The 17,219-nt window shown below is 55.4% G+C and overlaps 1 protein-coding gene across 1 annotated transcript in view; it reads left to right on the top strand.

The window, feature by feature from the left end:
• Positions 1-10,892: 10,892 nt before the first annotated feature.
• Positions 10,893-17,219, top strand: part of LOC140399792 (protein kinase C alpha type-like) — a 161,317-nt gene continuing 154,990 nt past the window's right edge. Inside the window, exons 1-3 of the mRNA XM_072489267.1 lie at positions 10,893-11,018; positions 16,467-16,623; positions 16,965-17,099. Coding sequence (XP_072345368.1) covers positions 10,895-11,018; positions 16,467-16,623; positions 16,965-17,099 — 416 coding nt within the window. The 5' untranslated portion in view covers positions 10,893-10,894. The remainder of the gene's footprint in view (positions 11,019-16,466; positions 16,624-16,964; positions 17,100-17,219) is intronic.

The following is a 17,219-nucleotide window of genomic DNA, read 5'->3' as shown; positions in this document are numbered from 1 at the left end:
CACTCACTCACTGACACTCACTCACTGACACTGACTCACTGACACCTCACTCACTGACACTGACTCCTGACACTGACTCACTGACACTCACTCACTGACACTCACTCACTGACACTGACTCACTGACACTGACTCACTGACACTCCCTCACTGACAACTGACTCACTGACACTCACTCACTGACACTCACTCACTGACACGACTCACTGACACTCACTCACTGACACTCCCTCACTGACACTCACTCACTGACACTCACTCACTGACACTCACTCACTGACACTCACTCACTGACACTGACTCACTGACACTCACTCACTGACACTGACTCACTGACACTGACTCACTGACACTGACCTCACTGACACTCACTCACTGACACTGACTCACATGACACTCACTCACTGACACTCCCTCACTGACACTCCCTCACTGACACTGACTCACTGACACTCACTCACTGACACTGACTCACTGACACTGACTCACTGACACTCACTCACTGACACTGACTCACTGACACTGACTCACTGACACTGACTCACTGACACTGACTCACTGACACTCCCTCACTGACACTCACTCACTGACACTCCCTCACTGACACTGACTCACTGACACTGACTCACTGACACTCACTCACTGACACTGACTCACTGACACTCACTCACTGACACTCACTCACTGACACTGACTCACTGACACTCACTCACTGACACTGACTCACTGACACTCACTCACTGACACTCACTCACTGACACTGCACTCACTGACACTCCCTCACTGACACTCACTCACTGACACTGACTCACTGACACTCACTCACTGACACTCGACTCACTGACACTCACTCACTGACACTCCCTCACTGACACTCGACCTCACTGACACTGACTCACTGACACTGACTCACTGACACTCACTCACTGACACTCACTCACTGACACTCACTCACTGACACTCACTCACTGACACTGCACTCACTGACACTCACTCACTGACACTCACTCACTGACACTCACTCACTGACACTCACTCACCTGACACTGACCTCACTGACACTGACTCACTGACACTGACTCACTGACACTCCGACTCACTGACACCACTCACTCACTGACACTCACTCACTGACACTCACTCACTGACACTCACTCACTGACACTGACTCACTGACACTCACTCACTGACACTGCACTCACTGACACTGACTCACTGACACTCCCTCACTGACACTCCCTCACTGACACTCCCTCACTGACACTCCCTCACTGACACTGACTCACTGACACTGACTCACTGACCACTCACTCACTGACACTCCTCACTGACACTGACTCACTGACACTCCCTCACTGACACTCACTCACTGACACTCACTCACTGACACTGACTCACTGACACCTCACTCACTGACACTCACTCACTGACACTCACTCACTGACACTCCCTCACTGACACTGACTCACTGACACTGACTCACTGACACTCACTCACTGACACTCCACTCACTGACACTCCCTCACTGACACTGACTCACTGACACTCACTCACTGACACTGACTCACTGACACTCACTCACTGACACTGACTCACTGACACTCACTCACTGACACTGACTCACTGACACTCACTCACTGACACTGACTCACTGACACTGACTCACTGACACTGACCTCACTGACACTCACTCACTGACACTGACTCACTGACACTCACTCACTGACACTGACTCACTGACACTCCCTCACTGACACTGACTCACTGACACTGACTCACTGACACTCCCTCACTGACACTCACTCACTGACACTGACTCACTGACACTCACTCACTGACACTCCCTCACTGACACTCACTCACTGACACTCACTCACTGACACTCACTCACTGACACTGACTCACTGACACTGAATCACTGACACTCACTCACTGACACTGACTCACTGACACTCACTCACTGACACTGACTCACTGACACTGACTCACTGACACTCACTCATGACACTCACTCACTGACACTGACTCACTGACACTCACTCACTGACACTCCACTCACCTGACACTGACTCACTGACACTCACTCACTGACACTCACTCACTGACACTCACTCACTGACACTCACTCACTGACCACTCACTCACTGACACTGCCTCACTGACACTGACTCACTGACACTCACTCACTGACACTCACTCACTGACACTGACTCACTGACACTCACTCACTGACACTCACTCACTGACACTCACTCACTGACACTGACTCACTGACACTCACTCACTGACACTCACTCACTGGACACTACCTCACTGACACTCACTCACTGACACTCACTCACTGACACTGACTCACTGACACTGACTCACTGACACTCACTCACTGACACTCACTCACTGACACTGACTCACTGACACTCACTCACTGACACTCACTCACTGACACTGACTCACTGACACTCACTCACTGACACTCCCTCACTGACACTGACTCACTGACACTGACTCACTGACACTCACTCACTGACACTCACTCACTGACACTCCCTCACTGACACTGACTCACTGACACTCACTCACTGACACTCACTCACTGACACTGACTCACTGACACTCACTCACTGACACTCACTCACTGACACTGCACTCACTGACACTGACTCACTGACACTGCACTCACTGACACTGACTCACTGACACTCCCTCACTGACACTCACTCACTGACACTGACTCACTGACACTGACTCACTGACACTCACTCACTGACACTGACTCACTGACACTGACTCACTGACACTCACTCACTGACACTAGACTCACTGACACTCACTCACTGACACTCACTCACTGACACTCACTCACTGACACTCACTCACTGACACTCACTCACTGACACTGACTCACTGACACTGACTCACTGACACTCACTCACTGACACTGACTCACTGACACTCACTCACTGACACTCACTCACTGACCACCCTCCACTCACTGACACTCACTCACTGACACTCACTCACTGACACTGACTCACTGACACTCACTCACTGACACTCACTCACTGACACTCACTCACTGACACTGACTCACTGACACTCACTCACTGACACTGACTCACTGACACTCACTCACTGACACTGACTCACTGACACTGACTCACTGACACTCCCTCACTGACACTCACTCACTGACACTGACTCACTGACACTCACTCACTGACACTCACTCACTGACACTCACTCACTGACACTCACTCACTGACACTCACTCACTGACACTGACTCACTGACACTCACTCACTGACACTCACTCACTGACACTGACTCACTGACACTCACTCACTGACACTCCACTCACTGACACTCGACTCACTGACACTCACTCACTGACACTCACTGACACTGACTCACTGACACTGACTCACTGACACTCACTCACTGACACTGACTCACTGACACTGACTCACTGACACTCACTCACTGACACTCACTCACTGACACTCACTCACTGACACTCACTCACTGACACTGACTCACTGACACTCACTCACTGACACTGACTCACTGACACTGACTCACTGACACTACTCATGACACTGACTCACTGACACTCACTCACTGACACTGACTCACTGACACTGACTCACTGACACTGACTCACTGACACTCACTCACTGACACTCACTCACTGACACTCACTCACTGACACTCACTCACTGACACTGCTCACTGACACTCCTCACTGACACTCACTCACTGACACTGACTCACTGACACTCACTCACTGACACTCACTCACTGACACTGACTCACTGACACTCACTCACTGACACTCACTCACTGACACTCACTCACTGACACTCACCTCACTGACACTCACTCACTGACACTGCACTCACTGACACTGCACTCACTGACACTCGACTCACTGACACTCGACTCACTGACACTCGACTCACTGACACTGACTCACTGACACTCACTCACTGACACTGACTCACTGACACTCACTCACTGACACTGACTCACTGACACTGACTCACTGACACTCACTCACTGACACTGACTCACTGACACTGACTCACTGACACTCACTCACTGACACTGACTCACTGACACTCCCTCACTGACACTCACTCACTGACACTGACTCACTGACACTCGACTCACTGACACACCTCACTGACACTCACTCACTGACACTCACTCACTGACACTCCTCACTGACACTGACTCACTGCACTCCCTCACTGACACTCACTCACTGACACTGACTCACTGACACTCACTCACTGACACTCACTCACTGACACTCACTCACTGACACTGACTCACTGACACTCACTCACTGACACTGACCTCACTGACACTCACTCACTGACACTCACTCACTGACACTGACTCACTGACACTCACTCACTGACACTCACTCACTGACACTGACTCACTGACACTCACTCACTGACACTGACTCACTGACACTCGACTCACTGACACTGACTCACTGACACTCACTCACTGACACTCACTCACTGACACTGACTCACTGACACTCACTCACTGACACTGACTCACTGACACTGACTCACTGACACTGACTCACTGACACTCACTCACTGACACTGACTCACTGACACTCACTCACTGACACTCACTCACTGACACTGACTCACTGACACTCACTCACTGACACTCACTCACTGACACTGACTCACTGACACTGACTCACTGACACTGACTCACTGACACTCACTCACTGACACTGACTCACTGACACTCACTCACTGACACTCACTCACTGACACTCACTCACTGACACTCACTCACTGACACTCACTCACTGACACTGACTCACTGACACTCCTCACTGACACTGACTCACTGACACTCACTCACTGACACTGCACTCACTGACACTGCACTCACTGACACTGACCTCACTGACACTGACTCACTGACCACTCACTCACTGACACTCACTCACTGACACTCACTCACTGACACTCACTCACTGACACTGACTCACTGACACTCGACTCACTGACACTGACTCACTGACACTGACTCACTGACACTCACTCACTGACACTCCTCACTGACACTCACTCACTGACACTGACTCACTGGACACTCACTCACTGACACTCACACTCACTGACACTCACTCACTGACACTCGACTCACTGACACTGACTCACTGACACTGACTCACTGACACCTCACTCACTGACACTGACTCACTGACACTCACTCACTGACACTCCCTCACTGACACTGACTCACTGACACTCACTCACTGACACTCACTCACTGACACTGACTCACTGACACTCACTCACTGACACTCCCTCACTGACACTGACTCACTGACACTGACTCACTGACACTGACTCACTGACACTCCCTCACTGACACTCACTCACTGACACTCACTCACTGACACTGACTCACTGACACTGACTCACTGACACTCACTCACTGACACTCACTCACTGACACTGACTCACTGACACTGCACTCACTGACACTCCCTCACTGACACTGACTCACTGACACTCACTCACTGACACTGACTCACTGACACTCACTCACTGACACTCCCTCACTGACACTCCCTCACTGACACTCACTCACTGACACTCCCTCACTGACACTGACTCACTGACACTCGACTCACTGACACTCACTCACTGACACTCACTCACTGACACTGACTCACTGACACTCACTCACTGACACTCACTCACTGACACTCACTCACTGACACTCACTCACTGACACTCCCTCACTGACACTCACTCACTGACACTGACTCACTGACACTGACTCACTGACACTCCCTCACTGACACTCACTCACTGACACTCACTCACTGACACTCACTCACTGACACTGACTCACTGACACTGCACTCACTGACACTCACTCACTGACACTCCACTCACTGACACTCACTCACTGACACTCACTCACTGACACTCCTCACTGACACTGACCTCACTGACACTCACTCACTGACACTCCCTCACTGACACTGACTCACTGACACTCACTCACTGACACTCACTCACTGACACTGACTCACTGACACTACTCACTGACACTCCTCACTGACACTCACTCACTGACACTCACTCACTGACACTCACTCACTGACACTCACTCACTGACACTACTCCTGACACTGACTCACTGACACTCACTCACTGACACTCCCTCACTGACACTCCCTCACTGACACTCACTCACTGACACTCACTCACTGACACTTCACTCACTGACACTCACTCACTGACACTCCTCACTGACACTGACTCACTGACACTGATCACTGACCTCACTCACTGACACTCCCTCACTGACACTGACTCACTGACACTCACTCACTGACACTGACTCACTGACACTCACTCACTGACACTCCCTCACTGACACTCACTCACTGACACTCACTCACTGACACTCACTCACTGACACTCACTCACTGACACTCACTCACTGACACTGACTCACTGACACTCCCTCACTGACACTCACTCACTGACACTGACTCACTGACACTGACTCACTGACACTCCCTCACTGACACTGACTCACTGACACTGACTCACTGACACTGACTCACTGACACTGACCTCACTGACACTGACTCACTGACACTCTCTCACTGACACTCTCTCACTGACACTCACTCACTGACACTGACTCACTGACACTCCCTCACTGACACTGACTCACTGACACTGACTCACTGACACTCAACTCACTGACACTGACTCACTGACACTGACTCACTGACACTGACTCACTGACACTGACTCACTGACACTCCTCACTGACACTACTCACTGACACTCACTCACTGACACTGACTCACTGACCACTCCCCTCACCTCGACACTCACTCACTGACACTACCACATCACTCCGACACTGACTCACTGACAACTCCCCTCACTGACACTGACTCACTGACACTGACTCACTGACACTGACTCACTGACACTCACTCATGACACTCTCTCACTGACACTGACTCACTGACACTCCCTCACTGACACTGACTCACTGACACTCACTCACTGACACTGACTCACTGACACTCACTCACTGACACTCTCACTGACACTGACTCACTGACACTCCCTCACTGACACTGACTCACTGACACTCACTCACTGACACTCACTCACTGACACTGACTCACTGACACTCCTCACTGACACTGACTCACTGACACTCACTCACTGACACTCACTCACTGACACTCACTCACTGACACTCACTCACTGACACTCACTCACTGACACTGACTCACTGACACTCTCTCACTGACACTGACTCACTGACACTCCCTCACTGACACTGACTCACTGACACTCACTCACTGACACTGACTCACTGACACTCACTCACTGACACTGACTCACTGACACTCACTCACTGACACTGACTCACTGACACTGACACTCCTGACACTGACCTCACTGACACTCACTCACTGACACTGACTCACTGACACTCCCTCACTGACACTGACTCACTGACACTCACTCACTGACACTGACTCACCTGACACTCACTCACTGACACTCACTCACTGACACTCACTCACTGACACTCACTCACTGACACTGACTCACTGACACTCACTCACTGACACTGACTCACTGACACTGACTCACTGACACTGACTCACTGACACTGACTCACTGACACTGACTCACTGACACTGACTCACTGACACTCACTCACTGACACTCACTCACTGACACTCACTCACTGACACTCCCTCACTGACACTGACTCACTGACACTGACTCACTGACACTCACTCACTGACACTCCCTCACTGACACTCACTCACTGACACTGACTCACTGACACTGACTCACTGACACTCCTCACTGACACTCCCTCACTGACACTGACTCACTGACACTGACTCACTGACACTGACTCACTGACACTCACTCACTGACACTGACTCACTGACACTCAACTCACTGACACTCACTCACTGACACTGACTCACTGACACTGACTCACTGACACTGACTCACTGACACTCACTCACTGACACTGACTCACTGACACTCACTCACTGACACTCCCTCACGGACACTGACTCACTGACACTCACTCACTGACACTCACTCACTGACACTGACTCACTGACACCGACTCACTGACACTCCCTCACTGACACTCACTCACTGACACTGACTCACTGACACTCACTCACTGACACTGACTCACTGACACTCACTCACTGACACTGACTCACTGACACTCCCTCACTGACACTGACTCACTGACACTGACTCACTGACACTGACTCACTGACACTCACTCACTGACACTCACTCACTGACACTGACTCACTGACACTGACTCACTGACACTGACTCACTGACACTGACTCACTGACACTCACTCACTGACACTGACTCACTGACACTCCCTCACTGACACTGACTCACTGACACTCACTCACTGACACTGACTCACTGACACTCCCTCACTGACACTGACTCACTGACACTCACTCACTGACACTGACTCACTGACACTCACTCACTGACACTCACTCACTGACACTCCCTCACTGACACTCCCTCACTGACACTCCCTCACTGACACTGACTCACTGACACTGACTCACTGACACTGACTCACTGACACTCCCTCACTGACACTCCCTCACTGACACTGACTCACTGACACTGACTCACTGACACTGACTCACTGACACTCACTCACTGACACTCCCTCACTGACACTGACTCACTGACACTCACTCACTGACACTGACTCACTGACACTCACTCACTGACTCACTCGCCCTCTCTCTCGCCCTCTCTCTCGCCCTCTCTCTCGCCCTCTCTCTCGCCCGCTCTCTCGCCCTCTCTCTCGCCCGCTCTCTCGCCCGCTCTCTCGCCCGCTCTCTCGCCCGCTCTCTCGCCGCTCTCGCGTCTCTCGCCCGCTCTCTCGCCCGCTCTCTCGCCCGCTCTCTCGCCGCTCTCTCTCTCTCTCGCCCGCCTGTCGCTCTCTCGTCGCCCTCCTCTGTCGCCCTCTCTCTGTCGCCCTCTCTCTGTCGCCCTCTCTCTGTCGCCCTCTCTCTGTCGCCCTCTCTCTCGCCCCTCTCTCTCTCGCCCCCTCTCTCTCGCCCCCTCTCTCTCGCCCCCTCTCTCTCGCCCCCTCTCTCTCGCCCCCTCTCTCTCGCCCCTCTCTCTCGCCCCCTCTCTCTCGCCCCCTCTCTCTCGCCCCCTCTCTCTCGCCCCCTCTCTCTCGCCCCCTCTCTCTCGCCCCTCTCTCTCGCCCCCCCTCTCTCTCGCCCCCTCTCTCTCGCCCTCCTCTCTCTCTCGCCCCTCTCTCTCGCCCCCTCTCTCTCGCCCCCTCTCTCTCGCCCCCTCTCTCTCGCCCCCTCTCTCTCGCCCCCCTCTCTCTCGCCCGCTCACTCTGTCTCTCGCCCTCTCTCTCTCGCCCTCTCTCTCGCTCTCTCTCTCGCCTCTCTCTCGCCCTCTCTCCCTCTCGCCCTCCCTCTCGCCCTCTCTCTCTCGCCCTCTCTCTCGCCCTCTCTCTCTCTCGCCCTCCCTCTCGCCCTCCCTCTCGCCCTCTCTCTCTCGCCTCTCTCTCTCGCCCCCTCTCTCTCGTCCTCTCTCTCTCTCTCTCCCTCCCCTCTCTCTCGCCCTCTCCCTCTCGCCCTCTCTCTCGCTCTCTCTCTCGTCCTCTCTCTCTCTCGCCCTCCCTCTCGCCCTCTCTCTCTCTCGCCCTCTCTCTCTCTCGCCCTCCCTCTCTCGCCCTCTCTCTCTCGCCCTCTCACTCGCCCTCTCTCTCTCTCTCTCGCCCTCTCTCTCTCGCCCTCTCTCTCTCGCCCTCTCTCTCTCGCCCTCTCTCTCTCGCCCTCTCTCTCTCGCCCTCTCTCTCTCTCGCCCTCTCTCTCTCTCGCCCTCTCTCTCTCTCGCCCTCTCTCTCTCGCCCTCTCTCTCTCGCCCTCTCTCTCTCGCCCTCTCTCTCTCGCCCTCTCTCTCTCGCCCTCTCTCTCTCGCCCTCTCTCTCTCGCCCTCTCTCTCTCGCCCTCTCTCTCTCGCCCTCTCTCTCTCGCCCTCTCTCTCTCCGCCCTCTCTCTCTCGCCCTCTCTCTCTCGCCCTCTCTCTCTCGCCCTCTCTCTCTCGCTCTCTCTCTCTCGCCCTCTCTCTCTCGCCCTCTCTCTCTCGCCCTCTCTCTCTCGCCCTCTCTCTCTCGCCCTCTCTCTCTCGCCCTCTCTCTCTCGCCCTCTCTCTCTCGCCCTCTCTCTCTCGCCCTCTCTCTCTCGCCTCTCTCTCTCGCCCTCTCTCTCTCGCCCCTCTCTCTCTCGCCCTCTCTCTCTCGCCCTCTCTCTCTCGCCCTCTCTCTCTCGCCCTCTCTCTCTCGCCCTCTCTCTCTCGCCCTCTCTCTCTCGCCCTCTCTCTCTCGCCCTCTCTCTCTCGCCCTCTCTCTCTCGCCCTCTCTCTCTCGCCCTCTCTCTCTCGCCCTCTCTCTCTCGCCCTCTCTCTCTCGCCCTCTCTCTCTCGCCCTCTCTCTCTCGCCCTCTCTCTCTCGCCCTCTCTCTCTCGCCCTCTCTCTCTCGCCCTCTCTCTCTCGCCCTCTCACTCTCTCGCCCTCTCACTCTCTCGCCCTCTCACTCTCTCGCCCTCTCACTCTCTCGCCCTCTCACTCTCTCGCCCTCTCACTCTCTCGCCCCCTCCCTCTCGCCCCCTCCCTCTCGCCCCCTCACTCTCTCTCTCTCGCTCTCTCTCTCTCGCCCCCTCTCTCTCGCCCCCTCTCTCTCGCCCCCTCTCTCTCGCCCTCTCTCTCTCGCCCTCTCTCCCGCCCTCTCGCTCACTCTGTCTCTCCTCTTGCAGGCTGTGAAATGAATGTGCACAAACGCTGTGTGAAACATGTTCCGAGCCTGTGCGGCCTGGACCACACGGAGAAACGAGGCCGTATCCACCTCAAGGCCCGAATTCTCAATGAGAACGACCTCCACGTGACAGGTCAGAGGGCGCGTCACCCTGTATCTAACCCCGTGCTGTACCTGTCCTGGGAGTGTTTGATGGGGACAGTGTAGAGGGAGCTTTACTCTGTATCTAACCCCGTGCTGTACCTGCCCTGGGAGTGTTTGATGGGGACAGTGTAGAGGGAGCTTTACTCTGTATCTAACCCCGTGCTGTCCCTGTCCAGGGAGTGTTTGGTGGGGACAGTGTAGAGGGAGCTTTACTCTGTATCTAACCCCGTGCTGTCCCTGTCCAGGGAGTGTTTGGTGGGGACAGTGTAGAGGGAGCTTTACTCTGAATCTAACCCCGTGCTGTACCTGTCCTGGGAGTGTTTGATGGGGACAGTGTAGAGGGAGCTTTACTCTGTATCTAACCCCGTGCTGTACCTGTCCTGGGAGTGTTTGATGGGGACAGTGTAGAGGGAGCTTTACTCTGTATCTAACCCCGTGCTGTACCTGTCCTGGGAGTGTTTGATGGGGACAGTGTAGAGGGAGCTTTACTCTGTATCTAACCCCGTGCTGTACCTGTCCTGGGAGTGTTTGACGGGACAGAGAATTTGGATAGAGCAACATTGTTTTCTGGCATTAGAAGTCAACTGTTAAAGATTCTCTGGTACAAATTTTGGCCGGCACCCCGCCCCCGGTGCCAGTACTGAGGGAGCGCCGCACTGTCGGAGGGAGATGTCTATACTCTAGGATTTGAGCTCCATAATCCAGGCCGACACTCCCCCCGGTGCCAGTACTGCGGGAGCGCTGCACTGTCGGGGGTAGATGTCTATACTCTAGGATTTGAGCGCTATAATCCAGGCCCAGACTCCCCCCGGTGCCAGTACTGAGGGAGCGCGGCACTGTCGGAGGGAGATGTCTATACTCTAGGATTTGAGCGCTATAATCCAGGCCCACACTCCCCCCGGTGCCAGTACTGAGGGAGCGCGGCACTGTCGGAGGGAGATGTCTATACTCTAGGATTTGAGCGCTATAATCCAGGCCCAGACTCCCCCCGGTGCCAGTACTGAGGGAGCGCTGCACTGTCGGAGGGAGAATTCTATACTCTAGGATTTGAGCACTATAATCCAGGCCGACACTACCCCCGGTGCCAGTACTGAGGGAGTGCTGCACTGTCGGAGGTAGATGTCTGTACTCTAGGATTTGAGCTCCATAATCCAGGCCCACACTTCCCCCGGTGCCAGTACTGTGGGAGCGCTGCACTGTCGGAGGGAGATGTCTATACTCTAGGATTTGAGCGCTATAACCCAGGCCCACACTCCCCCCCGGTGCCAGTACTGAGGGAGTGCTGCACTGTCGGAGGTAGATGTCTATACTCTAGGATTTGAGCTCCATAATCCAGGCCCACACTTCCCCCGGTGCCAGTACTGTGGGAGCGCTGCACTGTCGGATGGAGATGTCTATACTCTAGGATTTGAGCTCCGTAATCCAGGCCCACACTCCCCCCGGTGCCAGTACTGAGGGAGTGCCGCACTGTCGGAGGGAGATGTCTATACTCTAGGATTTGAGCGCTATAATCCAGGCCCACACTCCCCCCGGTGCCAGTACTGAGGGAGCGCTGCACTGTCGGAGGGAGATGTATATACTCTAGTATTTGAGCGCTATAATCCAGGCCGACACTCCCCCCCGGTGCCAGTACTGAGGGAGCGCTGCACTGTCGGAGGGAGATGTATATACTCTAGTATTTGAGCTCCATAATCCAGGCCCACACTCCCCCCGGTGCCAGTACTGAGGGAGCGCCGCACTGTCGGAGGGAGATGTCTATACTCTAGGATTTGAGCTCCATAATCCAGGCCCACACTCCCCCCGGTGCCAGTGCTGAGGGAGCGCCGCACTGTCGGAGGGAGATGTCTATACTCTGGGATTTGAGCTCCATAATCCAGGCCGACACTCCCCCCGGTGCCAGTACTGAGGGAGCGCCGCACTGTCGGAGGGAGATGTCTATAGTCTAGGATTTGAGCACCATAATCCAGGCCGACACTCTCCCCGGTGCCAGTACTGAGGGAGCGCTGCACTGTCGGGGGTAGATATCTATACTCTAGGATTTGAGCGCTATAATCCAGGCCGACACTCCCCCCGGTGCCAGTACTGAGGGAGCGCTGCACTGTCGGAGGGAGATGTATATACTCTAGTATTTGAGCTCCATAATCCAGGCCGACACTCCCCCCGGTGCCAGTACTGAGGGAGCGCCGCCCTGTCGGAGGGAGATGTCTATACTCTTGGATTTGAGCTCCATAATCCAGGCCCACACTCCCCCCGGTGCCAGTACAGAGGGAACGCCGCACTGTCGGAGGGAGATGTATATACTCGAGGATTTGAGCTCCGTAATCCAGGCCCACACTCCCCCCGGTGCCAGTACTGAGGGAGCGCTGCACTGTCGGAGGGAGAATTCTATACTCTAGGATTTGAGCACTATAATCCAGGCCGACACTACCCCCGGTGCCAGTACTGAGGGAGTGCTGCACTGTCGGAGGTAGATGTCTATACTCTAGGATTTGAGCTCCATAATCCAGGCCCACACTTCCCCCGGTGCCAGTACTGTGGGAGCGCTGCACTGTCGGAGGGTGATGTCTATACTCTAGGATTTGAGCGCTACAACCCAGGCCCACACTCCCCCCCCCGGTGCCAGTACTGAGGGAGTGCTGCACTGTCGGAGGTAGATGTCTATACTCTAGGATTTGAGCTCCATAATCCAGGCCCACACTTCCCCCGGTGCCAGTACTGTGGGAGCGCTGCACTGTCGGAGGGAGATGTCTATACTCTAGGATTTGAGCTCCGTAATCCAGGCCCACACTCCCCCCGGTGCCAGTACTGAGGGAGCGCTGCACTGTCGGAGGGAGATGTATATACTCTAGTATTTGAGCGCTATAATCCAGGCCGACACTCCCCCCCCCCCCCCCCCCCCCCGGTGCCAGTACTGAGGGAGCGCCGCACTGTCAGAGGTAGATGTCTATACTCTAGGATTTGAGCTCCATAATCCAGGCCCACACTCCCCCCGGTGCCAGTACTGAGGGAGCGCTGCACTGTCGGAGGGAGATGTATATACTCTAGTATTTGAGCGCTATAATCCAGGCCGACACTCCCCCCCCGGTGCCAGTACTGAGGGAGCGCTGCACTGTCGGAGGGAGATGTATATACTCTAGTATTTGAGCTCCATAATCCAGGCCCACACTCCCCCCGGTGCCAGTACTGAGGGAGCGCCGCACTGTCGGAGGGAGATGTCTATACTCTAGGATTTGAGCTCCATAATCCAGGCCCACACTCCCCCCGGTGCCAGTGCTGAGGGAGCGCCGCACTGTCGGAGGGAGATGTCTATACTCTGGGATTTGAGCTCCATAATCCAGGCCGACACTCCCCCCGGTGCCAGTACTGAGGGAGCGCCGCACTGTCGGAGGGAGATGTCTATAGTCTAGGATTTGAGCACCATAATCCAGGCCGACACTCCCCCCGGTGCCAGTACTGAGGGAGCGCTGCACTGTCGGGGGTAGATATCTATACTCTAGGATTTGAGCGCTATAATCCAGGCCGACACTCCCCCCGGTGCCAGTACTGAGGGAGCGCTGCACTGTCGGAGGGAGATGTATATACTCTAGTATTTGAGCTCCATAATCCAGGCCGACACTCCCCCCGGTGCCAGTACTGAGGGAGCGCCGCCCTGTCGGAGGGAGATGTCTATACTCTTGGATTTGAGCTCCATAATCCAGGCCCACACTCCCCCCGGTGCCAGTACTGAGGGAGCGCTGCACTGTCGGAGGGAGATGTCTATACTCTAGGATTTGAGCTCCATAATCCAGGCCGACACTCCCCCCGGTGCCAGTACTGAGGGAACGCTGCACTGTCAGAGGTAGTTGTCTATACTCTAGGATTTGAGCTCCATAATCCAGGCCCACACTCCCCCCAGTGCCAGTACTGAGGGAACGCCGCACTGTCAGGGGTAGATGTCTATACTCTAGGATTTGAGCTGCATAATCCAGGCCCACACTCCCCCCGGTGCCAGTACTGAGGGAGCGCCGCACTGTCGGAGGGAGATGTCTATACTCTAGGATTTGAGCTGCATAATCCAGGCCCACACTCCCCCCGGTGCCAGTACTGAGGGAGCGCTGCACTGTCGGAGGGAGATGTCTATACTCTAGGATTTGAGCTGCATAATCCAGGCCGACACTCCCCCCGGTGCCAGTACTGAGGGAGCGCCGCACTGTCGGAGGGAGATGTCTATACTCTAGGATTTGAGCTCCATAATCCAGGCCCACACTCCCCCCGGTGCCAGTACTGAGGGAGCGCCGCACTGTCGGAGGGAGATGTCTATACTCTAGGATTTGAGCTCCATAATCCAGGCCCACACTCCCCCCCGATGCCAGTACTGAGGGAGCGCCGCACTGTCGGAGGTAGATGTCTATACTCTAGGATTTGAGCTGCATAATCCAGGCCCACACTCCCCCCGGTGCCAGTACTGAGGGAGCGCTGCACTGTCGGAGGGAGATGTCGATACTCTAGGATTTGAGCTCCATAATCCAGGCCCACACTCCCCCCAGTGCCAGTACTGAGGGAGCGCCGCACTGTCGGGGGTAGATGTCTATACTCTAGGATTTGAGCGCTATAATCCAGGCCCACACTCCCCCCGGTGCCAGTACTGAGGGAGCGCCGCACTGTCGGAGGTAGATGTCTATACTCTAGGATTTGAGCGCTATAATCCAGGCCCACACTCCCCCCGGTGTCAGTACTGAGGGAGCGCCGCACTGTCGGAGGGAGATGTCTATACTCTAGGATTTGAGCGCTATAATCCAGGCCCACACTCCCCCCGGTGCAGTACTGAGGGAGCGCTGCACTGTCTGAGGGAGATGTATATACTCTAGGATTTGAGCGCTATAATCCAGGCCCACACTCCCCCCCGGTGCCAGTACTGAGGGAGCGCTGCACTGTCGGAGGTAGATGTCTATACTCTAGGATTTGAGCTCCAGAATCCAGGCCCACACTCCCCCCGGTGCCAGTACTGAGGGAGCGCTGCACTGTCGGAGGGAGATGTCTATACTCTAGGATTTGAGCGCTATAATCCAGGCCGACACTCCCCCGGTGTCAGTACTGAGGGAGCGCTGCACTGTCGGAGGGAGATGTATATACTCTAGGATTTGAGCGCTATAATCCAGGCCGACACTCCCCCGGTGCCAGTACTGAGGGAGCGCCGCACTGTCGGAGGGAGATGTATATACTCTTGGATTTGAGCGCTATAATCCAGGCCCACACTCCCCCCCGGTGCCAGTACTGAGGGAGCGCCGCACTGTCGGAGGGAGATGTATATACTCTTGGATTTGAGCGCTATAATCCAGGCCCACACTCCCCCCGGTGCCAGTACTGAGGGAGCGCCGCACTGTCGGAGGGAGATGTCTATACTCTAGGATTTGAGCGCTATTATCCAGGCCGACACTCTTTCTCGCCTCCCTTTCAGTCGGTGAAGCTCGAAACCTGATTCCGATGGATCCCAACGGATTGTCCGACCCCTACGTGAAGCTGAAGCTGATTCCCGACCCCCGCAGCCACAGCAAACAGAAGACCCGGACGATCCGGTCAACGCTGAATCCTGCGTGGGACGAATTCTTCACATTGTACGGAGGGAGTTTGCTGGGCGGTGTGGGGGTGGGGGAGACGTGGGGGGGGGGGGCGAGGGAGTGAGGCGCAGGGGAGGTGGCCCCCTGAGATTGGCCTCGGGGCCCCCCGAGATTGGCCTCGGGGCCCCCCGAGATTGGCCTCGGTCCCGGGACGAATGCCCGTCGCTCGCGAAAGCTCTTCATGCCGGACTCGCCGGAGGGGAGTGGGAGGACGTGCGATCGAGGGAGGCCGAGGGTGGGCGGAGGGAGCCGAGGCGGACTGAGGGAGCAGGGGATGGGCAGAGGTGGGTGAATGGGGCATTGCTGGCGGAGATTTATTCCTCTCCTCCTCTCCGCAGCCAGCTGAAACCCGCTGACAAGGATCGGCGGCTCCTCGTCGAGGTGTGGGATTGGGATCGCACTTCCCGGAATGACTTCATGGGAGCGATGTCCTTCGGGATATCCGAGCTTTATAAAATCCCGGTCGACAGCTGGTAGATTAGCAGCGACTCGAATCGCCTCTCCCCCCTCTCCCCCCTCTCCCCCCCTCCCCCTCTCCCCCCCTCCCCCTCTCCCCCCTCTCCCCCCCCTCCCCCTCTCTCCCCTCTCCCCCC

The sequence above is a fragment of the Scyliorhinus torazame genome, chromosome 23 (assembly GCF_047496885.1).
Source record: "Scyliorhinus torazame isolate Kashiwa2021f chromosome 23, sScyTor2.1, whole genome shotgun sequence".
Taxonomy (NCBI): Eukaryota; Metazoa; Chordata; class Chondrichthyes; order Carcharhiniformes; family Scyliorhinidae; genus Scyliorhinus; species Scyliorhinus torazame.
Note: the sequence above shows the minus strand (reverse complement) of the source record. Positions and strands in the feature narration are given on the sequence as shown.